At 49.7% G+C, this 26147-nt stretch overlaps 1 protein-coding gene across 2 annotated transcripts in view; it reads right to left on the bottom strand.

Moving 5' to 3' along the window:
• Positions 1 to 20904: 20904 nt before the first annotated feature.
• The window catches only part of LOC131555781 (uncharacterized), a 60682-nt gene continuing 55439 nt past the window's right edge, over positions 20905 to 26147 (bottom strand). For both annotated transcript variants that reach the window (XM_058802016.1, XM_058802017.1), the window contains one exon: positions 20905 to 23281. In XM_058802016.1, coding sequence (XP_058657999.1) covers positions 23153 to 23281 — 129 coding nt within the window. In that variant the 3' untranslated portion in view covers positions 20905 to 23152. The remainder of the gene's footprint in view (positions 23282 to 26147) is intronic.

Raw genomic sequence — 26147 nt, 5'->3', positions numbered from 1 at the left:
GTTTTTGCAAGTCCTAGAGGCATTCTCCTCTCCTCTCTCCTGATGTATAATGCTCAGCCAATTTGCCCACACAGTCAGGAGCTGGGTTCCATCGGGCCTCTAGAGTTACCATGCTCCTTCAGGAGCTGCCTGGAGAATGTTCTGGAAGGGCATTGCCGGCCATCCTTCAGCGGTCAAGCACTTTGGTGGGGTTTTGGCATGAGAAATCTGAAAGTAGCACCAAACCATAGAAGGTTTGGGTGGGCAAGGACCTTTAAGGATGACCTGGTGCACCCCCCTGCAGTGAGCAGGGACATCTCCAGCTAGCTCAGGATGCTCAGAGCCTGGCATGGTGCTGAGCCTGATGCTGGCCATCTTCAACACAGTGCGTAGCAAGGAGGGATGTGGTACTTTCCATTGTCAGAAGGGTATTTTCCTCCATGTCCTCCATAAAAAAATATTTTTTATTTCCTCAAAGTCTCCAGATCAAAAGGACTATTTCCCCTCCTACCAAACAGACCATCCTATTGCATGTAGTCTCAAAAGTCACCTCCCTGAGCAGCCTGCCCTGGTGAGTCTCCCTCTTTCAGCACAGGACAATGAGAACAGAAGAGACCTGGGCTGTATCTAGTCCCTTGCTGTCACAGGCAAAGGCCAAAACTTGTCCATAAAGTCCTCTGCAAAGACTCAGCTCTGCAGAGCTGTTCCGGGCAATGTTTGGTTAGCAAGAGTAATATTTATGTTAAGCATGAATGAGAATCAAACATCAAGCACAGGTTTCAGTTCTGGTTCGGCATTTCCTGAGCAAAACCCCAACAACATATGAAATCTTTAAACCTTCAGGTCTGCATTTCACACTCTCTCTCATGTGAGTGTGTGCCCCAAGCAGGCTGGCTTGGTACTCTGCAGCGTGGCAATAACAAGCTGGCATTTAGCTGAAAGACCCTGCTCCCCTGTTTCACCCATTGAGTGGGTCCCAAGGTGAACAACAGGCTGTGGAAAGGTTTCTAGAAATCACTTGGGGGTCTGCTGAAAGCAGCCACCTCTGAGCATATTGCAGCACTCACTGAATGGCTTCCAACAATGTGAGAGCTCCATTTGTGAGACTCCAAAGGAAATTGCATCCAGTTGTCATTGCAAAAGAGGGAATTTAAGGCATGCACAATGTAATTATTCCCACCGGGAACTGCCAAAAACAACAGGGTGGCACCCCATTGCTGGGGGAGGAGGGGGCAGAGGACAGGGGGGAGAAGCTGTAGCCTATCTCCTGCTGTGTGTGGCCAGGACTTTGATGTCTTGTCTCCTCCAAGCACAAGCCCATCCCCACAGCATCTCAGGTCCTCCCGGTGCCACAGGGGAGCACCAACAGGGCTGGAGGCACAGGGAAGCCCCACCAAGGAGCCACAAGCTCTTTGGCTGCCTCGTGTGGGAGCAGGGACCTGTACTCTGGAGAAACACATGCCTCGGGGTAAGGCCACCAGCAAACAGTTTGGAAGGTCGAAATTTCATTTACAGCATGTTATCAGCAAATCACCTGGTTCCAAGTAGTTATTTATGTACTGAGTTCTCAATTTAGCAGGAAATTGGATATCTAAACATTTTTGAGGATCTGTATGTAAAATGAGAACGACAGCACCTCAAATTTTAAGACAGGTATTTCTGAGGTGACAGAAGCTCCTCCTGGTGAGCTGGGCAGCGCAGGCAGACAGAGAGGGGCACTGCTGTCCTTCACTGGGCTCTCCCAGCCAGGACTCACACTGGAGGCTCTGTGCCACCACCTCTGCTGCCCAGAGCCCTTCCTGGCTGTGCCCACAAGCCACAAGGGCTCTGCCTCGGGGAGCTCGCTGCCTTTGCAGAGGTCCTGGTGCAGGGAGCCAAGGACAGCCATGGCTGGGTGGTCAGGCTGGAAAGGCCAGGGAAAGCACACATCTGTCAGCTGTCCCAAGCTTCCCCACCACCCCTGGGCTCTGCAAAACATCCTCAATTGTCACTAGGATTTGAAAAGACCCGGGAAGCAACACCTGGATCAAATCTACGCTTCATTAACCTGTAAAATGTCCTTTCTTCTCTACCCAAGCTCTTCTCCTCCCAGTGTACAAAGCAAAACATAGCAAAGAGCTCTGGGGGAGGCTGGGCCTGGAAGAGGCTCAAAAGAACCTAATCTCCTTCTCTTGTGTATGTTTTTGCTCTGTAAAGACTTTGTATACGTTGTTGCTCCAGATGTCGGCAGCAGAAGGGAGCAGCCAAGCTGCAGACAGCAGCAGCCACAGGAGAGGGATGTGATGGACACCCTGCCCAGCCAGGGGACGTCCTGGCAAAGGTGGCACTGCCCTCCTGTCCCTGGGCAGCACCCAGCTCTGCTGGAATTCTCAAACCCATTCCCAGTGCTGATCCTGCTGGCAGGAAAGACAACCTGGCCACTGCCAGTTGAGAGCAGCAATGTCTCAGCTGCTCTCCCATGAGGAGAACAGCTCAAGGGAAGGCCTGGATGGGTCTGAGCAATGGCTGGAGCTGGATGTTATGGGCAGGACAGCATTGTACCAGCTGCCAAAATGCAGGAAGCGTCCCACAAATAACCAGCTGTACATGAAATGGCCAAAGCCTGCTGATTAATCTCCAGCATCAGCTCTAGATTTCAGTAGTTGTTTTGATCTGTGTATTAAATATTCCCAGTACCTTCCTGAAAGTACATTTGCAGAGGTTTAACAGCAATTAAATTCATATGTATCTCTTGCATGGGAGCTCAGCTTCACTGAATATGGTTTCAATAATCGAGTGGTATTTTGTTTACATGCTGTAATTATGATATTAAAATCTATTCCTAAACCTCACTGCAGACAGAGATTTTTTAGTGTATGGCAGCCTTTGCAATGGACAGCATGATGCAGAGGTAAAAGGTGACAAGGTAGGTGTGGGGTGAGCACTCATAAGATGACCCAACACCACAAACACAGCTGAGTGGGGTTCCTGGCATCCAGCAAGAGGGCCACAGCTTCCAGCTCTTCAGCTGAAAGCTACTGGATGGCTAGCTGGAATCCCTGAGAGACACGTACTAGCAGGGGACTTATGTGGGATGCTCTGTGTCCTAACAGGGTCACCAGATGGATGAAGTATTTCTGCTTATAGCTGTGGCTTTAAGATTCACACAGCTAGGGCTCACACTTAGCATGAAGATTATGCTCCCCTAAAGTGATAGGATGTAGGATCCCAAATCTTAGCCCTTTAAATTTACCCAGGCCTGCTAGGAAGGGCTCAGAGTTGCAAGGGGAATTTACCATTTGAAGTAAAGTTTTCTGGAGAACCATAAATCAAGCACAAGGTACTTGATACCATCTCTGGCTCAAAAGCCTTCAGCACTTTCCCTCTCTGGATTTGTATCTCCTTCCTTGTGGCTGTCTTCTCAACCTGCAATGTAAGCTTTTGTAGAGAAGTGCTCTGTTGGTACTGAATGCTTGATACCCAGAGATTTTGCCTTACAAGCCACAGCCAGTGCCCCAGTGAGACATACCCAGCCCTTTTAGCCCAGGAGATAATCAGTAAGAGGTGGTGAGGAGAAGTATTTGAGATCTTGTATTTTCTCTCAGTTGTGAATGTGGACAACCCTGCCCCATTCCATGGCAAAGTCAGATCACGATGATGTGAACAAACCTCCTTCAGCCCACTGGAACTCAGAGAAAGAACTCAATGCAGGTGAGTAAAGGTGAAAAGAAGTTGTAGTTTATGCTTCTCATCTCTCCACCTCACAGCATGTGCTTTTCCCTGCTGCCTCCCACCATCACCCCAGCTACACTGCAGAAAGGAGTGCCTGGAGACTGGTTTGGTGGGAAGGTCAGCATATAAGTATTAAGTGAGGGCAGAAGCTCTGGACAAGCCCCTGCATGGACCCAGGCAGTGTAGGTGCATTCTGTGCCTGCCCACAGCACCATCACAGCCGGTGCCTGGTCAGATCCTGCCAGGGCCATGCCAGCCTTGCCATGCCAATAACCTGGACAGCACGGCCCAGGCTCTCTGGGCTGCATTACACGACCAGCTGAGCAGGATCTAAGTGACTGCTCTTCTCTTTAAAATCTGTGGCCACAAAAGAGAGTTAATTTGTTTGTCATGTGTTGAGTTGATGACTTTCCTCCAAGCAGAGGAGCTGTGGGAAGAGAAACAGTCAGGGGCTGAGATGAAACGGTACCTCCAGCACTGAAAATGAAGCAGATTTGCCTGCAGTGAGTTTTCGTTTCCAAAAGCCATGCCTGGATAATCTCAGTTTGTACCTAAGAGATAGCAGAGCTGTCAGGACATACTGCGTGCGGCCGCACAAGGAAACACAGACGTGACCCCTTGGCTCTCAGGAACAAATGTAAGGGGGAGGGGGGAAAAGAATTAGCAGGGGAAGAAAGCAACAAAACCCAAATTCATACAGCAAACAAATGTGAGAGCTTCTATTTTTACTCAGTAATCTACATGCCTGGCCCCCTTCCTATTTCTTCCATTTTTAATCTACAGCAAATATCTCTGAACTGTGCTGAGACAATAAATCTGGGGCCCTTTGAAGGCCTTAGGCAGCAGTGCAACAACAATACACTTTATAAACTAAATATTTTGGAGCTTCATTTTCCCTTTGATCTGCAGTGGTACCCCCACTGCATGCGTGTGCACACCCTGAGGCACTTGCACATCCTGCTGAATCCACCATGCCATGGGAGGTTGGGATGGTCTCTACCACTGGTGATGGACACGAGGGAGGTCATGGATGGCTGTAACACACAACGTGCACCCACTCAGGGATGCACATGCAAGCAGAGCTCTTTTGGTAAAAGGACACTGTCAGAGATGTGACCACTCCAACAGTGGTAAAGAGCAGAATTTAAAAGGTCACAGTGGCAGAATTAATTGTTCAATGGTAGGGGCAGGAAGTGGTTATAAGCAATAGCTTTTTAAAGCAAAGTGAGAGAAGAGAAAAGGAACTTTATTGCATGGTATCTTCCTTGTACCCACAGGAACCTCAGCAGAGTCATGCCCATGAGATCCACTATACAGCCTTCAGCCCTGAGCTGGCAGAGTGAGTGAGGGCAACAGCTCTTTGTCATCCTTTGTGCAAGCCTGCTCTGGACACTTCGCCTGTGGGGTTCACAGACAATTGTTGACAGTGGAAAAAGAATGATGTGATCCCTTCACCACTCTAGTGGCTCTATAGCTGAGTTCACTACGGCCTCCCACAGCCACTGAGCTGAAGGGATGCAGAGCATTTATGAACTGCGCGTTAAACACCAGTGCATCACTCACTTAATTTGCAAATACAGCTCCCCTGGGCCAGTGAAATTGCTGTAGATTAGCAAGTAAATGGGATCTCTAAGCACAGCAATTTGGGACAAGAAATAAAAAAAAATCCACAGCTCAAAGAAAGAGTGAAATCTGGCTGTGAAAGGCATGTGTGGCCCAGGCTCATATTTCCTGGTCACAGAAATGTGAAGGCCCTGTTCCGTCAGCTCTGTCTCCAGGAGTCAATACTCACAGAGCTCTGTCACAGCAGGCTAGAGAGATCAATCCCACTGAGCCAGAAAAGAAAGAAGTGGTCACATCTGGAGACACCCTGACCTCTTCTCCAAGGACTCTCAGCCAAGAGCCAGCCTGGATCAATGGCTTACAGGAACTGACAGAACCACGGTAGGAGTGAGGAGATCCATGGGTGTGTCCCCTTCACTGCAAACAGATCAGCTGCAGCACTTGCTGTGTGATGGAGATGTTACATCCTGAGGAACACACAGAAGGCTGCTGCCTGTCATTCTTACTCATTTTCTGGATAATCCAGCCACTTGTTACCCTGCTATTGTGCAAGCATCAATTCAAACTCCAGAATGACAACTTCTACTGCTTTTTTGGGCTCATTCCTGACAACTATGCCCAGAATGGTTGAGCTGTCACCAGAAGGTTTCCCCTTACTTAGTTGATTCTGGGAAAGAGCTGCACCAGGCACACACAACTGCGGGGCCAGAAGAGCAGGGAAGTAGCTGCAGCATTTTGAACCAACAGCATCCTCCAGCTCCCACCCTCCAGAAATCAAAGGGAGGACAAAACCCTGTCGTTTGACACAAATTAATTTCCTGCGAAGGCTTCAGAGTGAGTTGAAAGCACAGGCAAGTGCACACACAGAGAGCCCAGAGCCTGAAACCCGAGCCAGAGCAGGCTGCAGCAAGCCAGCCTGATGGAGCGGGGAGCTCTCCATCCATCCATCCATCCATCCATCCATCCATCCATGCGGGATGCAAACCATGCTGCCCCACATTGTTGTATTCATATTTCTAGAGTCCCAGCTCTCAGGCTGCCACAGCTCTCTGCTGTCCTATCTTCTATTGTTGTTATTACATTTCTGGAGTCCCAGCTCTCAGGCTGCCACAGCTCTCGGGTGTCCTGTTTTCAATCATGTCGGGGTCACCGCTTGTTTCTATCATATTTCTCTAGTCCCATACTGTTGCAATCATATTTCTAAAGTCCTGTACCTTCTCGGTGATATTTCTTGGGGGCAGTTCTTCACAGCACAGACTTCTTCTGCTTGTTGCTGCTTCTTAGTCAGGGCTCCTTCCACACTCTCCCTGACTGGCCAAGCCCACTCCCTTTTATCACCGTTATTTTCACTAGCTACAGCTGCAGCCCAATTAAGGACATCACAGCTGCAGCCCATCAAGAGCAACCAGGGCTTATCAGGGCAAGGCCTATATACAGATATTCAAATACAATACAGATATTTTACTAGGACTCCTACTATATTTCCCCCTTTTCTTTTTCTTACAGAGACAGGTTTTATATATTCTACTTACAATTATACAATACATATATTTTCCCAGCTCTCAACTGTACAATACAATACAGCTAAGGACTCCTACTATACCGCCTCGGCCGGAGCCGGCCGGCAGAGGGGAGCGCTGGTGTTTGGACAGATGCAGGTCTATGTCACGGGCAGAAGGGCTGAGCAAAATGCTGACCCTCCACTGCACACTATGGATCCCTCCGTAATAATTCTCCAGGCTCCTTTTAGCCATCTTAGAAGATCTCGTTCTCCAGCTGCTTCTCAGGTCCTCTCACACTAGGTCTTCTAACCATGAGGATTGTCAAAGCCAAGCTTCAGGCAATTCTCCCTACCAAAATCAGAATATCCTTCTGAAAATGTAAGATTTCTTTTTAAAGGACTGAGGTCTTTGGTTCTCTTTCTTGCTGTGAGAGCTACACACAAGCTTCCCTCTCCCCTCAGGAGCCCTGTTGTCATTGCTTTGAGGATGTGGGAGATGAGAGCCACGTGTGAGCACAGCACTCCAGGAGCTGCAGCTCCAAGAGTATTCAGAGGGCAAACCCCAAGGAGAGGGGTTAAGTTTGTCTCTGGTGTCTCAGGTCCTGCACAGGGGATAGTTGTACAGTGCCTGGGAGCAGCTGGGGGTGGCTGGGATGTTCCCCCAAACAATTCATTCTGCTTTCAGACAGTGCACAGGGAGAATAAGAATAAACACTGGCTACGTGTTCTGTACAGCACAGAATTTAGGGGTCAGAGGAGCTCAGAAATTAGGGCTGGAAAAGACTTTGGGAGGTTGTTTAGTCCACCACAATCCCAAGAGTGCATCAGCTATGCCTGCAGTGCTTCTGACATGTTTTTCCACCCTCTTATTTGAGACACATCCACCAATGGATTTCCATCACCCTTTTATCCATTAGTAGGGGTGACCTAGGACATGTTTAACAACTTGGGCAGGGAACAGAGAAAGTAAACACGGGAGTGACTTTACTTTCCAGGATGAGAGAAAAGAAGAAAGTCAAACAGAAGTAAGGACGTGGATAGGAAAGCTGAGAAGAGCCACAAAAGACTGCCAAGATTTGAAATTTTGTCTCCTTCCACCCTCCAAGAGCTACACAAACCCTAATCCCCCTCTCGCCACATCTGGGGGCCCAAAAGGCTTCCAGATGGTTGACAAAAGAAGAGTCAGGGCCATGTCAGCACCCCATGAGGTCACATCACTGTTGCAGCCCATCAAGAGCAACCGGGGGTGATGTGTGAGACCATGACTGTAAAACCCCTGTCTTCATCAGGAGCCAGCACTGAGCCCAGGAGCAAGGTCATGTTGTGGAAGACACATCCCTGGTGAGTGGCACTGCTCTCTCCCATCCAAACACCCTTTCAGGTTGTCAGGAGTTGGTGGTGTCCATGCCAGGGCCTCTCTGCTGCAGCAGATCTCCAGCAGCTGGCTCATTGCAGTGCAAGGCTCCAAGCCTGTTACAGCCCTGTAATAGCAGAGCAACTCCACTCGGTACAATTCAGCATTACCGCTGCTGTTGATCTTGGCGTGTTATTTATCCATCTCCCAAGCCATAAATTTCCTTCCTGGACTCCGTGACTTGCTTTATAACCACACTCTTTGTGCTGAGACTGCAAAGCCCTGGGGGCAAAACCTTTGCCTCCGCACTTTCTATTTAGGGCCATGCAGTTTTATGACACTAACAGAAAGAGTAACTTCCCAGATGACTTTGCAGCCATCACAGAAGTTTTTTTTAAATGCTACTTTTTTGGCTACTCAGAAGGTCACTGATAAGAGCAGGGATAAGCCTCAAGCCCAAGCTGCTACCACATGGAGATGAGGAGATCCTGGTAGCTCACTTGCAAATATGACCTACAACAAAGCATAAAATCTTTGCCCTGTTCTCCCAAATGGATCAGCATTAAATCTCCCCACCAGAATCTCATTACTTGGCTTCTGTTTCTCAAGTCTGAAGCCTTTAAGGAGGTGAGCAGCCCCACCACATTATCACTGCAGGCTCAGCTGCCTGCATGATCTCTGCATCAAGCTTTGGGAGGTGAAGCAAAAGCAGTGTTTGCACTGCACACATTCATGTTTGACTCCCAGAGAGGCCCCAAGCTCACCAGCCTCCCAGCTTATGCACCAGGACCAGCATCAGCTGGCTCCTGCTCCCATCCCCATCCCAAAGTCAGCCATCCCCACCAGCCTTCTTGCTCTGGACCTCTGCAAGGGTCACTTTTCATTGGGGTGAGGGAACTCAGCAATGCTTTCCATCCCTGCCTGCCTCAGCTTGGAGGGGTCCCTTGAGTGCCCCATGGAAGGAAAGGCACATCTGGGCTGGATCACAGGGTGGTGCAGTGGCTTTTTCAGCTACATCCTGCATATGTTTCTGAGCAGGACATGTATGCTCACAGATCGAGATGCACAGAGCCCCCAGGGCGGAGGGCCCTCACTCACACAAGCCATCCCAGGCTGCCCCCTCTTTGGAGAGCTCAGCTGTGGACACCTTGGCAGGCTGGAGGTGGTAGGAGGAGATGCTCTGGCCCATGCTGTGGCTGATGCTTTCTCCCTGGGCATGGAGAATTGCTTTCTTCTGAGAACAGAGGCCAAACGGAGGGAATAATTTACACCATTGGGAAGTGGGTGTAACACTGCAATTTACTGGCATATTGCAGCCACAGAGGCAGGGACTTTGCATGGATAAAGAGAGCTGTGAAGAAAACAAGGGAGGAGGCAATGAGGCTGAAAGTAAATCCACAGAGATCAATAATGTTACATTAGATTTATGCCAGTTAGTAAACCAAAGGTTGTGCTCTGCTCTCTGCAGCACTGGTTTATCACAGCTCCAGATTTTATGCCACGGTCACTGCAAGCAGGATCTGTCCCCTGAGGTTTTAGGAATAACCTCTTTCTCTAAAAACTCTTTTCTTTAGCTGTCTGTGGGTTGAAAGAAAGAGACGATGTGTGGATGGAAAAACAACCAAAAAAAAGAACTAAATTAAAATTAAAACGCAGCAAGACTCCAAAGAATTTACAGATGTCTCTCCTCTCCTTCCCCCCACTGCCTCTCCGTGGTCAGCTGTAAATATTTATCTGGCAGGCTGCAGTGAAAGGCATGGCCCAAAACACTTAATCACAATTCCAGCATGGCTGCCCTCCAGAGCACCCCAAACTTGGGGAATGGTGGTTTTTTCTGCAGCATTGTCAGAGGAAGGCACTTCTGTCGTTATGCAGGCAAACAAGCAACTTCAAAAGCAATTCATAGCATCTCCATCATGGGCTGCTGGGTGCTTTGTTTGTCCTCTTCCTTGGATATTTTTTTCTTTTTAAAGGGTCTGGTTTCCTTTTTAAACCTGAGTGGTGAAGGTGGGCAAGCCCTGTCACCCCTGTCAGCACAGCCTGACGCTGATTGACAGGCAGAAGTGGAGTTGAAGTTGGACTGGATCAGTAAGAAGGTTTGGGAAATCTTCCCCAGAATCAAAGGAATCATTATATTTCTGTAATTCACCCCAAACTGTTCCACAAGTACTGGTGGAACCTGACCCCATCTTCCCTATGAAGGGTGGCTCTGGGCTGGAGCCTTGGCAGCTTCCATAGGTCTCTCAGCAGAAATTTGGGACAAGTGGAAGCACTGCTAGAGCCTGGCAATTGCAGGGGCTTTGCTTTTGAGGCTGACCAGCAAGAAACACCATTGGCACAGGAACTGCTGTGCAGCCATAGGTACCTGCAAAATCAGGAGCATAAACCATGGGACCAGGGACTTGCGAGCCTCACTTCCTGGTTTTCACTGTCATGGTGAGTCTGGCCTTCTGATGTATCTCCTGCAAGGATTCTGGGAAGATTTCCCCATCTTCAGCTGCACTGTTCCTCCCCACAGACAACCATTACATCAGCTCTAAACCCTCTATATTTATATTTCTGCATCTCCTGGTGGCTCAGTCTCCAGTCTGATATGGAGAAGGGGAGGAGAAAGGACCATAACACACAAGGCTGTGGGTCCTCTGGAACTCACCCTCAGGGCCTTCCTCTATGTTTGCTCCTGCCCCAGGGGCTAGAGCACATAATGAGGCAGCCAATGCTCACTTTGTGTCCCAGCTTCCAGCCTCCCCAGCCAATGTGTGGCAGAGTCTTCCTTGGGAGAAGAACTTAAATGTCCCACCAGAAGCTTGGTTGCTACTTCAACATAGCGAGTATTGCCTCAGCTTCCAGATGAAACACAAACATATTTTGTTTTTACAGTTCTTTGCTATTTTCTGCAGGGAGTGGCACACTTTGGCCAAGCAGAGCCATGCATGACATCATATTTTCTTATTGGCCTTTACTGCACTGCAATTGCCTCACCAGTTATTGCCACTTACTGCCAAGTAGCTATTTCACCACCTGATTATTTATCAGCCTGCCTTTATGCTTTCCTGGGCATTGAGATTCACTTCACTTTCTCCCTCCTCCTTGCCAATATTTCCAGTGGAAATGATGCTCTGTCAGCACATCTGCAAACGTGCAGATTTCCTTGAAAAGGCAACCCCACTACTTGCTCCTTTAGAGCAGGTGATCAGTGACCACACAGATAAATTGGTCTGAGGTTAATCTATAATCCTGTCAGGGGCTGCTGCAATTTTTAACAGACTCAGAGCCTAGAGACTGTTAAAGTCCCTTCCCTCTAAATATAAATATATGATAATCTCAACATCCTTCAAGAAATAAACTCCCTTCTCTGTTGTAATAATTGCAACCTTGCCATTGCAATGCAAAGGGTACCTAAAAATGCAGACCAGCTAAATCCAAAAGTTTTCAAAACCCAGAGTAGACAGAGTTCAAACTACAGAGTTTTTTAATCTACTTCTAAAGCCAGTGCTGTGAGATTTGAGGCCTTCTTTGAGATTTTGTAACCTCTGGGGCTGCCAGTATTGCAGCAGTTCACTGTGAGCACTGACCCCAGCTGCAGCACCATCAGGGGGCTGTAGGATGCTCTGGGTAAGGCAGGCTTTTCCAAAGGGCTCTCTTTGCTTTGACCAAAATGGACTGCTAGGTTTTCATTGCACATAGGGCACTGTACCATGGGACATTTGCAGTCTCCCTAGTGCTGGTGTTCTCTGAGCCCACCCCACGAATACACAGCATCAGATCCCAAAATCCCAGCAAGTGCCAGGCCCACCTTTTCCCCTTGCAGTGCAATGAATGGCAAGGTGCAGGGGCACATGGGGAAAGGCTGCTTACATGGCAGGGGGCATGGTGCCCCGGACAAGGGGTGAGGTGAGGGGTGGCTTTGCATGGGGACAGCCCCAGCAGTGCCAGGCCCTGCCTTGGCAGAGGATGGGGCAGAGCTGTGCTCTGAGTGTCCCTGCTCCGTGGATCCCTGCTGAGATTACCCAGCTGCAATTCCCAGCACCTGCTCTGTGGCTGCTCCTCATGTCCAGCAGCCAGGCCCTTGGGGTGGCTGCTTCATCCATCACTCCCTGCTCCCCTGGGACAGCCAGCTGCTGCTGCCTTCATACAGCTGAGGCAGATGTGGCAGGGAGGGGAGGGCACGTGGGCAGAGGAATGTTCTCCATACTGCAGCTGCTGCCAGGCTGACAGCAGCAGCCAGAACTGGGCTTTCCCACGGTTCCTTCACCTTCCCATCAGTGTGGGGGTGAGGTGCCAGCCTGGCCCCTGGCTGCTGCCCAGCTCTCAAGGGGTGGGGAAGTGGAAGGGGCTGCCTGGCCTCAGCTGGAGCTTCTCTGCCCCAGACATTAAGCACGATGCCGTTTTGGCAATGCACTTTGTCCTCCTGTTTTGTGAGCCAAGAGTTTATAGACCCACAGGGAGAAGAACCTCTTCTTCCTCTTGGGCACTACCAGTCATGCTTTTGGCTGCAGGCATCTTTGCTGCACACCCCTGAGCTGCAGATGGATCTCTGCTGCCATTCTCTTGGCTTATCAAAGCAGGAAAAAAAGAAAAGAGAAATCAAGCAGATCTTTGCTGTTTGATTTTCCTATTCAGGAACTGATTGGGAACAGCAGTTTGTCAGCCTGGTCAGTGCCACCCTCCTGCCCACCCCCTATTTTGCCCAAGAATCAGCAAAGTGGCTGCTCCAAAGAGGCTTGTGTTGCCTGCAGGCCCCATAGGGATCTGCTGATCTGCTGACTGGAAGGCAGCTCCACATGTTCCGCCATCTTCAAGGGACATCTTGGGTCCAGGATCACATCAGCTAAGACACATCCCCATCTGCCTGACATTGGTCTCAGGGTCTTTCTGCTGTTCAGAGATACAGGGGCAAGTCTGTGCTGGCAGCTGTGGTGGGACACCTGGACACAGCATCAAAGAGAAATGGAACCTTCCCTCTGTCCTCACCAGGAAGGGAGTCCCCACCAAAGCTGCACATCCCCAACAGCCTGGCCCAGCCAAGATCATGACATGAAAGGATGATTTGAGCTACACCCTGTTTATTTCCATCCCTGCTCTTTCTGTCACAACCCCAGGAAGCCCAAATTATTTACCTGATACAGAGGGAAGGAACAGGGTGATTCAGAGATCAAGAAACTTTTCATTTCTCAGAGGGATGGTAAATACTCTTCCTTTGCAGTAAATGAATTGTTTGGTAGTGCCAGCACCAGGACAAAAAGTGTTGTTCTCCTGGTTGATGTAGGATTGTCAAGGCCAGGCCACTTGTGAGCTCAGCCATCAGGCAGAGGCAATGCTGGCATCTCCAAAGCCTGATGGAGGTTTCCAACCTGTACAGGTCTTAGAAGATTAATTTCTGAGTGGCTGCTGTAAGGAAAGGGCTAAAACTTTGCCAGGCAGCTGAAAGATGGGAAGGTGAGATGAGGAGTTACCCCATCCATGGTACCCAGCCTCTTACAGTGGCAAGCAACCAGGCAGCAGATGACCCCAGCTGAGAAGCGCAAAGTGTCTGGTTCATGTCCAGAGCATTTCCAGACACACTGCAATGAGCCCTGGCCAGCCTCAGCTCCACAGAGCAGCAGCATCACTCACAGAGCAAAGGCCTGGTCACATAGGAAGCCCTTGGCAGCATCCCCATGTCAGCACCAGATGCCTTTGTTGGCCTACCCTGAACTCCTGGGTCCAGAACAGAGCAGTTGATGGAGAAGCGTTCCCTCATGAGTGAGGCTGGAGAGGCACAGAGGGACTCACAGATCTCATCCTGCACACCCCAGACAGGGGTGAGCCCTGGTTCCTATAGCCCAGCTCAACTGGGCAAAGCCACTCAGCTGCCCCAGCTCCCCACTCTCCTGAAGGGCAGCTGTAACATCCTTTGGCATGTGGACAAAGCTCACTGAAGGAGCAATGGGAACTGTAAAGCCCCTCTGAATACTTTGTTCATGGTGTTTAGACAGCACTGCCTAAGGCACAAAGAGATTGGATTCCCATGGCCACAAATTATAGAACATGTTCTTCTTTTAACTGGTGCTTCAGATGATCCCAGGCACGTGGGATCAATTGTGGTGGCTAACCACCCTGCAGCACCACCTCAAGCACCCCAGTTAGTGCTGACACTTCTGCCACCTGCTTCCCTCTCCATTCCAGCCACAGCTGAAACTCTTTGTGCAACCAATGATTCCTCTAAGGACCTGAACTCTTTGCTTATTCTGTTCTGCATTTCAGCTCCAAAGGGAGGATCTTTGTGCAGAACCAGTGGGGTTCAAAATTACCCAGAAAATTCAGTATTTTGGTGTGCACAAGTAAAAGCCTATTTACCTCAAATATTGTGCTGTCTCCCAGGGGCAATCATAAGGCTACAGTTTGTGGAGCACAACAGTAATGAAAGCCCCAGAAATACCACTGGAGATGGGAAGGTCAGGTGATTTAACAGGAACCATATGTGCTGCCCCAAGTTTTCTGAGTAATCCAGCTTCTGCATGTCCTCGCTGCATTACAGACATGATGCATCATCTCCCCTTTCCTTGGCTTCGTTACAGGGACTGAATCTCCCCCGAGACCCTAATTGCTTCAAATGCTCTCTGCTCTATTTATATTTGATTTTACCCAGTGGTTTCAAGCAATACTGATCCTGAATGACTGTTGATCTAGGGCTGGACCCTGACTGACATCTGCTTTGAAGGAGTTGTGTGCAGGTCTGAGTAACAGGGCAGAGAGGACTCTGCTCTTCAATTAGAAGCTTTATAATGATCCAGCCAATACAATGTTTTTCTTCACAGACAGAGCCATGTGACCACGATGGTTTTCATATCTGTGGAATTAGTTTCAGGCTGATGTGTATCTTTCCCCTTTCGTTGTGTTGGGTCCTTGCCTCGGTTTCCCCCTCACAAACTGGTCGTAGCTCCCCTCACTTAGGCCCAAGTGCCGCCAAACCTTGATAACCAACCCTGTCCTATCTGAAAAGGGACTTTTCCAGCCCTGCCTGGCGGAAATAACTGCAGCAGGCCCCACTGCTGGCAGCCCTGGCATCTAGAGGTCAGCAGAGAGGGGGAGGGGAACATTTTGGACACAGACCTGCCCCATGGCCCGGGCACAGCGGTGCCTCCCTGCGCCGCCACAAGGGCTGGGTGGTGGCGGAGGACGGGGGCAGCAGGAGCACAGGGAGCAGACAGATGGCTACACAGCCAACCCGGCTATTACCGGAATAAATTGGGTAAATCACAGGCTAAGCAGTTGCTCTCCCTGCGGTAGAAGAGGATGTGACACTGTGATTGAAAATTAGCAGCATCTCAGAGGCAATCATGGCTGGGACCTTGCTGTGCTGGGAAGCTCCGCTCAGCCGGGTGTTGCACTTGGACTGTGTCATTACTGCACCTTAAACCACGAGAACAAAGTGTTTGGGACATGCTAATGACACCAGGAGAAACAGAACCATTTTGATTTGGTAGTAATTGTAGTAATTATTTGCTACCAGGGCAGATATGAATACAATATAATGGGTCTGATTATTTATCAGCATTCAACACCAGAAAGAAAACAATGCCGGTAAATAGCAGAGGGTTTATTCTGGGGAACTGTTTAAAGCCAAGAAAGGACAAAACATCTCTGTTCAAAACAGGGCCTGTGGAGGCCTCGTGGCAAAGATCTAAAAAAGGTTTTCAGGCTTCACAAGAGCTATATATGATTGAGGTTTGGCCCAGATGTGTTTGGCTTGGTGGCACTGCCAAGGCCAGGTTTGCTGAGCAGCCTGCCCTTGGGCAAGACCCTGACCAACACATTGCCAAATGTCACCCCTGGCAAAGAAACCACCCAGGGTAGAGCATTTGGCAACCCATTTTGGAAAAACTTAGCAAAGATGCTTCAAAGACTTGCAGGAGCACACAAACAGGAGAGCTGTAGGCACAGCAGGACAGGTCTCACAGCAGCAGCACTCACCATCCCTCAGTGGGGAGCAAAGTCCTGTGTCACACACGCACCCAGCCCACTAGAACAAGGACAGAGGCTGAGCAGCCTGCCTTGGGGTGCTGCAGGACATGCCAGGGCAAGGCAGGCATTGCTCCTAGGGGACCCTTTGGTAACGTTTCCCCCACTGCAGATGGCAGCCACGTTCCTTATAAAGGGGCTTTGTTGTCCCCATTCACCTCCCTAGCTGGCATCCAGCTCCCATGGCACTTCCAGTTCCTCCACTCATCCAACCTCAGAGCTGCTCTGCTGTGAGTATGTCAGAGAGGAACATCAGTTGTCTCTGCAATCAGCTCTGGCCAACCTACCAACAGACCCAGCTGTTGCCACAGCAGGCACTGATGTGAGCAGCCACAAAAGCAAACAGATCTTTGGGCTCCTTATGTGTCTGGAGCTGCCTGCACATCCTGCCCCAGGCTAGCTGAAAACATGTGGTCAGCTCCTGCCAGGCTGGCGTGCAGCTACAGCCAGAGTGAGTTCTCAAAGCATCTACAGCTTCTGCTTCCTCACCCCCTTGTTTGAATAAGCCCACTGAAGTGTAGCTCAGGAAATGGTGCGATACCGACACGTTTAAATGTTCTCATCAGCACTGATGGTACTTTTGCAGAGTCTTGCTGCTCCAGATGCATCCTCTCAGGTGCTGGCTTGAGGTTTACCACGTGAGGGTTACCCATCACTGGAGGATGCTTGTCTTGCTTTCCTAACCTGTTCCTCAATTTCAAAAGATAATTCCATGTATAACACACCCACCATAAGCCTGCAGCAGTGCTCAAACCAAATTTACTTTGTTCCTATGACATATGAACACTGGCCTGCCACCCAGGACAGACCTGACACCCTTCAGAAACCTGAGCTATGCCTTTGTGTCCAACCTCTACATACAGCCACCGTGGATGATCCAGGCTCAGCCTGGCTGTGCCAAGGGATGTGATGGATGCCAGACAGCCCTGACGAGCCAGGGCTCTCCTGGCAGGCCCCAGCACCCCACATTGAGGGCAGAGAGGATCTGTAGGATGCCCATTTGCAGCCATGCAGGTACATCAGTGAGTGGCTCAGGAGCAGTGCAGGAGGTGAAGGGGGTCACTCCCAGCCTCACCATCAAACACGAGGGCTGAGTCACCACTGAGGCCTCCCCAGGGAGAAATTCTTGGAAGTGTAAAGGCAATGAACATGCACACAAGGTGGTGCTGCCATGGCAGGGTCAGTTGCTGGCGCATGTGCCTGTTTGGAGCTACTGGCCCACCTGGAACCCTGGCAGGAGCAGACCCTGCCACTGAGGAGGGGGCAGAGATGGGACTGGCACACAGTAACCTACCCCAGAAAATGCCCCTAAGTCACCACCCTCCTCAACCAGATGTGGCATTTGTGCATGTAGTTTCCTAGGTAGTCTTTTTCTTTTTTCTTCTTTCTTTCTTTTCAAGTCTGTAGCAGTGTAAAAACCAAGGAGCCACAGCATCCTGTGGCAAAGGGCTCCCCAGTGCAACCCCACATTCTGTGCAGATCTGCCTCTGGTTGTTTGCTTTGAACCCACCACCTGCTACTTTTATTTGATGTTCCTGAAGTTCTTGTCTGAGAAGCAACATACAATCACACTCTAATTTGTATTGAGATCACCTGGTCTTGAGTCACTGATGTCCACGTGTGTGCTTGTTTTTAATTCAATGGTGAAAGCTCCCAAGTGCCTCAAGATCAGGCATAAGTAAATTTTTCTTCACTTTTACAGTCATTACTGGTGTAATACTCTGCCAGTTATTACCATAATGGATGACACTGCAGAAACAGGAAAGAAACACCACCACCCTTACCTTGGCATACATAACCCATCTGTAAGTCCTCCATGCACCACTGTCTGCAGCCATCTGGGAACACACAGCCTCATTCACACCCCTCCCCTGCACAGGCCCTTCTGCCCATGCTCCAGATGCACATCCACCAGCATCCATCCTTCCAGAACCACACTTGCAGGCATGCATGCCCCTTTATCTTTACTCCTCCAACACATCCTTCTAATTAAAATATAACGAATATGCCATAAATACAAACACCACAGGCACATAAATACCACTGTAAATGCACTGTGTCTATATACCCACACTTTATCAGCACATATCCCATTCAATCCTAACTTGATACACACCCTTGAATGCATTCTTCCACCCCACACCTTGCCTCAACATGCTGTGCAGCTTCAGGAAGAGCAAAGGAAAGCCCAAAGTTGTTTGAATGAGATGGTCTGTCCAGCTGGAAATTCTGCTTCTGTTTTTCCTGTGCCAAGCCATGTTTCAGTGGCCTCCATGGAACCTGAGTTGAGAACACTGGCCCCAGCAGCACTGACAGTTTTGCCCATTCTCCTAGTCAATCCCATAGGTAGGCAGATGGGTCAACACTCAGCATGCACCTGGAAATAGGGTGGGTTTTCCAAGCAACACTGAACTTTGCTGCACAGAGGGGTGAGTGTGCCACAGATGGGCTTCACATGGAGCCCTGCCACAGACTGAGCCAGGCAGGTGAGCACAAGGCACCCTGCTCATGGGGGACTGTCAGAGGACAGAGATTTCGGCACAAATGGAGCACAGTGAGACAGAAATATATATATATATATATCACATGTGTGCATGCATGTACATACATGTATGTCAGAAAATGTTTGGACAATGCCAAGAAGAGACAATACTGTGTGCTGGCTGCAAAGGGACTCACTGGGGCATACATGGAACAATCCATTTTGCCACTGCTGGGATCTTCGTTCTTCTCTGCTATTTTCAAAAGGCCATAGCATTAACCTAATTAATTTACTTTAATTGGAGAACAGCATTAGCTTAAATGGTCCTGCTTAAATCGTAGAGGAGCCGTAGCCAAGCTCTCCAAACAGCCGCTTGTCCCCATTCACCCTCCTGCAGATGGCTCACACAGCTGAGCTGCACTTTGGCACAACAGCCCTGCTCTGAAGGGAAACACCTGCACATCTCCAAGCAAGAGGGCTCAGAGCAGAGAAAGGACTCAGATTAGAAGTTACAGGCTGTCCTGCTGAGCCAGGACCCAGACCTGGTGGGAAGCCAGAAGCTCCAGCAAAGCAGAGGTCCTGAGGGACCCACACCAACCTGACCATGCTCACAGTGCTCAGACCTCAGCCAGCATCCCTGCCCGCTCTGGCAGAGGAGGAAGTGTTTGCACAAGCTGGTTTGAAACCCACAGGGGTGATCAGCCCTGCAGGATGGATGCCAGAGGCAGAAACAGGGGGCAGTGGCTACAGCAAGGACCGTGGCTCAAAGACCAGGTCAGCTGATACCTTCTGCAGTGGGCTTTGGGTAACTGTTCCCACATGACAGGGTCTGGCATCTAAAGGAGGCCAACAGCCCCCACTCTCCTTTCTACATCTTCCTCTCTCTCTCTTTACATCCTCCTGTCAGTAACAGTGGTAGCTACAGCTGCAAAGTACCCTGTAAGATCGCCATGAATACCCCTAACCTGCCTTCCTTGAGCTTCAGAGTTGTTGCCAGATTGCAGTTTACCATTATTTCTGTTCCACCACAAAACCTGCCCTGTTCTGTCATTAACCCAGAGCCCCAGCTTGCAGGGAGAGATGATGGGTGGGCACGATTGAACTAAATCCAACCAGATGCTGGCAGCCCAGACAAGAGCCCTGGGGCAGCAGCAGCAGCAGCTCTACCCCCATCTCACCCTGGCCACTGGGCTGGCTGTGCAATGCCAAGCTGTGTGCCAGCTTCCCACCCTTCACTGGCTGTACCCTGGCTTTGGAGCACTGGGTGTCCATACCCCAGCCTAGGGGATACAAGGGCAATGCATCACTCTCTCTGAATGCACAAAACAAACTTAGAACAAGCTTGACCTGGCAGAGGCCTACAGATGATTAGGGTTTGTGCAGTCACAGCCACCAGCATGGTTTTGAACTGCATCTGGGGCTCCAAGGGCAGTTGTGCTGAGGGATCAGGCTGTGCTGGAAGACACATCCCAGAGGAAAGCATTCAGTAAGGGAGGTACAAGAGGAAGGGCTCGGGGGAGCCAGCAAGGCACCGTACAACCCCTGCAAAATTGGCCCAGACCAATTAACAAGCTGCAGCTGACAGAGAGGGAAGGATTTCAAGATAAGAGAGATGGCAAGAAGCCTAGAGGAGATGAGAGCTTGGAGGGAAGAATGGAAAAGGCCTCCTGGGAATGAATCTAAGTAGGACTGCTAAGGGAATTTATGCTAATATCTCTCAGGAGGCCTTGGAAAACGGGACATAGGTAATAACCTTGTGAGATGCTGGTGAGGATACAGACTGAGGAGTGGGGCAGAGACAGGAATTAGCTCAAGTAAATAACAAGGGGTGGGGAATGCACATTACAAGTACCCAAGATGGAGTATTTAGAGCAAAATCCAGAGGAAGTATGAACTACAGCTAAATTATGGAGAGGGAAAAGTACTCTGGCTGTAAACAAAAGGGCTGTAGAGTCTCAGGACAGACATGCAAGACTTCCTGAAATTAAAATTACAAGCCAAAGACCATTTGGGTAGTTACTCAAAAGGCAAAGCACCATGTTGGTGAGGGAAGCACCAGTGAGGGACAGTACATCATACCTCAAATGGAGCAGGTACACATACAAAGAGCCTGGCATTCGTTTTGGACAAGCTCTTCATTTCCAAAGCCATTTACTTGCATTGTGGAGTGCTTGGGACAGGCTGCACTGTGTCATAGCTCACACTACTCCCCCCCTCCTCCATACCCCCACCCACAAACACCCCGAAGATGGCAAATGCACCCAGAGGTATGAATATAGCAGCTGTTACACTTTATTTCACTGTGGGATTTTAATTTTTTTTTATTATTATTTTTCTTCTGATTGAAAAAGAAAAGACAGAAAAGTTACAAAAGTAGTAAAAGGCAACAATATCCGCAGGACATCCCTGTTCCCTGCTCCCACCTGGGGCAGGGCAGCCTGCCCCACCTGCTGGCTGGCAGAACACACCTCTGGGCCCCTGCACCTTGGCAGCTCTTGCTGAGCAAAGCCTGAGGCTGCAGGGCCATGCAGAAGGCTGCCACCCCAGCCATTTGCACAAGGAATGTGCCTCTTAGATGGGTACCAGGCTATGGCTGTCCCATCCCCTGAGCACAGGGATTTGGTCCAAAGGTGCAATGCTTCTTGTCCTGCACAGGGCAGCTTGATCTGGCAGCAGTTAAAAAGCTGAGGTGTGCCATCAAAACAAGGTAAGCAGAATTTCTGCAGGGGCAAGAAGAATCAGCGGAGGAACTGTGGTCTCTTGGAAACAGGGACTTGCAGGGAACCACGATGGTCTGCCAGAGGTCCCTCACCAGTAAACACAGGTGACCTCTTGGAGGTGGTGCTGGTGCAGGGGGTGGCCCAGCTGTCACAGGCTGGAGCCAAACAGCAGGCAGAGCTGGGACAGCATCAGGACAGAGATCCCCTCACCACCTTGCCCAGCTGCTCTGCCTGCCTGAATGACAGGAATTAGGGAGAAGAGGGGGGGTGGGGAATCAGGTCCCCCACCTGAATCCCAAAGCCTACAGCCCTTGGACTTTCCCCAGGATCTCACTGAAGGGCCCAGACCAGCTCACTGGGTAGCCTCCTACTGGCAGCTGGACTGACCACTGGTATCAACCAGAGAGCAGCAAAGACTCTGCACTGAGGCAGATTTAAAAAAATAAAAATTATTTTCTATTACTCACAGTTGCTCCTCCCGATCTGTACAAACCACTTGCTTCCCCTTGCACTCAGGTACAGGCTCATGGTGGGCAATGCTTGCACCAGAGGTTATTTTCTCCACCAGGTGCAGCAAGAGGAAAGGCCTTGTTCCTCTGCCTCAACAGGAGAGGCAAAAGCTTGTCTTGCCAACTCCTGCCTTTGGCACAAAACACACACACCTCAAGGACAGATCCCAGCCAAACACCAGTGGCAGCAAGGCCTAGCATGGTCCCAACAGCTCAGAACTGTCTGTGGAGAAATGTCCCCCACCTTCACTCAAACTCCCCTCCTGTTTCTTCCACCAACAGCCACAAAATTGACTTTTTCACACTCCTTGCTTCATCTGGGAATACTGTCTCTCTGATACCAGAGGAGTGTACCTGAATTTAACAAGGAGAGTGGAAAGCTTGCTGGAGGCAATAAATTGGTTTGAATTTGGTGGTACCAGTTACATCCACCATCATGTAGTGGGACAATACTATGGAGAAGTGTGACATACCCCAGAACACACACTGCCCCAGCAGAGAGGAGATCCATGGGCACACAGTCACCCCCAAGTTCTTCTCTTCGATGATGCTGAGAGGACTGAAGGTGGGTGCTGCGTTTTCCTGGATGGCTCAACACAGACCTTCCAATTCTAGAATTTTATTCTAACCCCAGATGTACATATGGATGTCTCACTCTCCCATTTCAATCTCTTTTTGGGCAGTATCACTGAACTGCCAGCAGATCATCTGGAATGCACAGTTAAATGTGCCAGTTACTCCTCCACACACCTCCCTGTCCCCAGGTTTTCCACTTGAGAGAGCTTGATGTGAATGCAATTATAACAATCTCAGAGAGGGATCTTCTTGTTCTACAAGCAGCTCTGTAAGCCTCTTTCTCCAATCCTGAGCTCACTTCTGAGTGGGAGAAGTGTCAGGTCTATAGCAAAGCACTGTAGACCCAGGTATCCTTGGGAAACTGACTGGATTTGGTTTCACAGCTTGATCACTCACCCCTGCTGCCATGCAGGTCACACTAACCCCTGAACACCTCCTGGATATCTTCAGTTGCCACCATCCTCACATTTGACACTGCCTTGGTGGCAGTTCTTGCAGTTTGTGCACCTGACTGGTTTGCTTTGCCCTGAGAGACAAAACTCCCTCCCTGTGCCGCTGCTGGGCTCCACCAGTGGTATGAGAACAGGCACTGCTGCCAAGCCATTCGCTTCCCCCTGCCGGAGCAGCTGCGTTGCAAAGACATCTCATTGCCCCTTCTTCTCCCACCCCTCCCCTTGGGTATCACCACCTCCCCTTCTCCCTGCCAGGCAGGACACTGGGTGACAGTTCCTGAGGTTTTTTGGAGAAACTCCTTCAGTAGGCACATGACGGTTCTTCCACTGGAGCTATGGGGCTCAGCGGCTTCAAGGTGCTGAGGGAACGGAAGGCAAAAGTGGAGGGATCGTACAGGAAGTGGGGCGGCGGGCGGCCTCCGTTGGTGCTCTGCAGGGGAACAGAAACAGGCATGAGGTCAGTGCTCATGGCAGCTGCAAATGGTGAAGTTCCTGCCTTGAGTGCTTTGTCATCCCCCTCTCTGATACAATTACACCTCCTTCAGTGGGTGGTCATGCTTGCACCTGCAGCAAATGGCACTAACATAAGCAGTGGGAGCACTTTGCTCGCATCCTTGCTCTTACCCTTCAAGATAAAAAGCAGGCACACCTCCCTTCCTCCAGGGCTGAAGCCCCTAGGATTCACCTAACCCATGGCACCTGTAGCCACTAAGCGAAACAGGATATCCATGATGCAATTAGAGTACCAGAGTCAGAAAAGCATCACTACCAAAAGGTATCACATAGAAAAGCTAAATTTATTTGAAGTAGAGATATGGTACACTTTTAGAGCATGGAGACAAACCAAGTTATCTCTGGAAACACATTCTTCAGCCCCATTTTTCAACAGCTCTCCAATAAGGATTTACAAACCACTCTTTCTTAAAGTCCCAGGCATGCCGAAACTCTTCAGGGTTTTGGTTCCAGACTCCACAATTTGATGAGGAATGAGTGAGAATTGCTTGGAGGAAAAGATCCCACCCCAAGGCCTTACAGACTGGTTTTACCACGGCCACTAAAGACCATTCTCTCCCCTCTTGCTCCCACTGTTCAGAGCATGGTCAGAGCAGGTCCAGAGAAAGGAGGCCAGAACTCCCTGCACTGTGTGACAGGAGAGGAATGCTGTTCTCCATTGTGCTGTGCTAGGCTACGTAGATCCCAGAGGAATGATGGTGCCAAAGAAGTAATTCCACTCTGTTAGATGTGAAGAGCTTTCCTTTAACTTTTCAGGAACTTTGGTTTGTTTCTTTCCTTATGCAAGCAGAAGCACTAGTAGGACAGCTACTTCACTGATACTTTCTGGCCAGAAGAGGAGGTCTCACTGCTCTAGGGTCCAGGACAGTGTTTAATCATGATCCTGTAGAGTTCATTCCCAAGGAATATATGGAAACTTCAACAGCTCAGAAACTCATGCAAGCATCCCCTACTCTCATTGCACTTCCATCACTCTTGGGAAGGGCTTTACCACTATTTTCACAGAGGTCAGGAAAAAATCCAATGACAAACATGTTAGGAAAAAACCCAAAAACCAACAGGTTGGGCAGAGACGTGATTAAGAGCAGCCCTGCAGGAAAGGACTTGGGGGTGGTGGTTGATGAAAAACTCAAGGTGAGCCAGCACTGTGCACTTACAGCTCAGAAAGGCAGTGGAATCCTGGGCTGCATCAAAAGCAGAACAGCCAGCAGGTCAAAGGAAGGGATTCTCTCCCTCTATTCTGCTCTTGGTGAGACCCCACCTGGAATACTGTATCCAGCTGTGGAGTCCCCAACAGAAGAATGACATGAAATTGTTGGAGCAAGTCCAGAGGAAGACATGAAGCTGTTAAGATGACTGGAGCACCTCCCCAATGAAGATATGCTGAGAAAGTTGGAGCTGTTCAGCCTGGAGGGAAAAAGGTAGCATGGAGACCTCACAGGAACCTTTCAGTGTCTGGAAAGGGTCTACAAGGAAGCCAGAGAGAGACTCTTCCTCAAGAACTGTAGTGACAGGATAAGGAGTTATGGGTACAAATTGGAAGAGGTGAAATTTAGTCTAGACATAAGGAAGAAATTCTTTCCTGTGAGGGTGGTGACACACTGGAACAGGTTGCCCAGGGAGGCTGTAAATGCCCCACCCCTGGCAGTGCTCAAGGTGAGGCTGGATAAGGCCTTGAGCAGCCTGGTCTGATGGGAGATGTCCCTGTCTAATCCTAAATGGGATTAGAACCAGATGATCTTTAAGGTCAATTCCAACTCTTAACATTCTATGTGATTCAGACTGGGCTCTGGTGTTATGTAGCCCCCTGATCCTTTTTTAGGCCTTTCCTAACTAGAACAATGGTCTCCTTTGCTTAGCCTGCGCTGTGGGACTGTTCCTCAAAGAACTAGGCTTTTTAGGAACATTTAATAACTCTGTCTGGCAGAAGACAGAGGTTCATTTTAGCACTTCAGATTCAGGTCTATCCTATCACACACCTAACAGCATGGCAAGGTGGTGTTTTGATGCCTTCACCTCTCCTCTGCCTGGGTTTTAACTTGTCATCACAAGGCAGCAACACACAAATATCCCCAAAAAGCTGCCAGGATGGTTTGTCTCGCCCAAATACACATAGAAAATCAGAGTGAGCTTAGGAAGTGTCCAAGCCAGGCCCTGAGAGCTGCAATACCTGCAGCAGGATCTGGAAGCCTCTTGTCTCCAAGGCTCTTGGTCACAGCTCAGCCCCACTGGGCAGCAGCCTTTATGTCAGGAAAGGCCTCTAAAAGCCAGTGTGGGCAGCATGTTCCTGCCTAGCTGGTATCTCTGCTGCAATTAAGATGGGCACTCGAGAATGGAAAATGCCAACATGGTGCTTGGCATCAGCTGTGCCTGGAGTTTCAGCCAGCAAATCATGCCCTGCTACATCGCCCTGACACCTTGGCCAGCAGCGTAAGAAAAAAGAGAGGCAGATTTAAGGGCCTTTACTCAATAGCCACCTGCTGTGGGGTTATATATGGTGTATGTTCTGGCAGGCCTCAGAGCTGGAAGGTAACATAGCAACCCCTATTCAAAGCTAAGGGGCAGAATAGCAGAATAAATCAGCACATTTGTCCTTCTCCAGAGCAGAGAAGGTCCCCTGCCAGTGCCAAGAGGGAATGGGAACAAAGAACCTGGCAGTCCCCTCCATTTTGAAATGCCAGACAGGATTAGGGAAGGCAGCTGAATCCGTTCATTTTTGGCACATGGCAGATGAAGAGGCTGGGGAAAGATGGCTCCAAAGGACAGACAAAAGTAATCTACAA

Source organism: Ammospiza caudacuta, chromosome 3, assembly GCF_027887145.1.
Source record: "Ammospiza caudacuta isolate bAmmCau1 chromosome 3, bAmmCau1.pri, whole genome shotgun sequence".
In the NCBI taxonomy this organism is placed as follows: domain Eukaryota; kingdom Metazoa; phylum Chordata; class Aves; order Passeriformes; family Passerellidae; genus Ammospiza; species Ammospiza caudacuta.
Note: the sequence above shows the minus strand (reverse complement) of the source record. Positions and strands in the feature narration are given on the sequence as shown.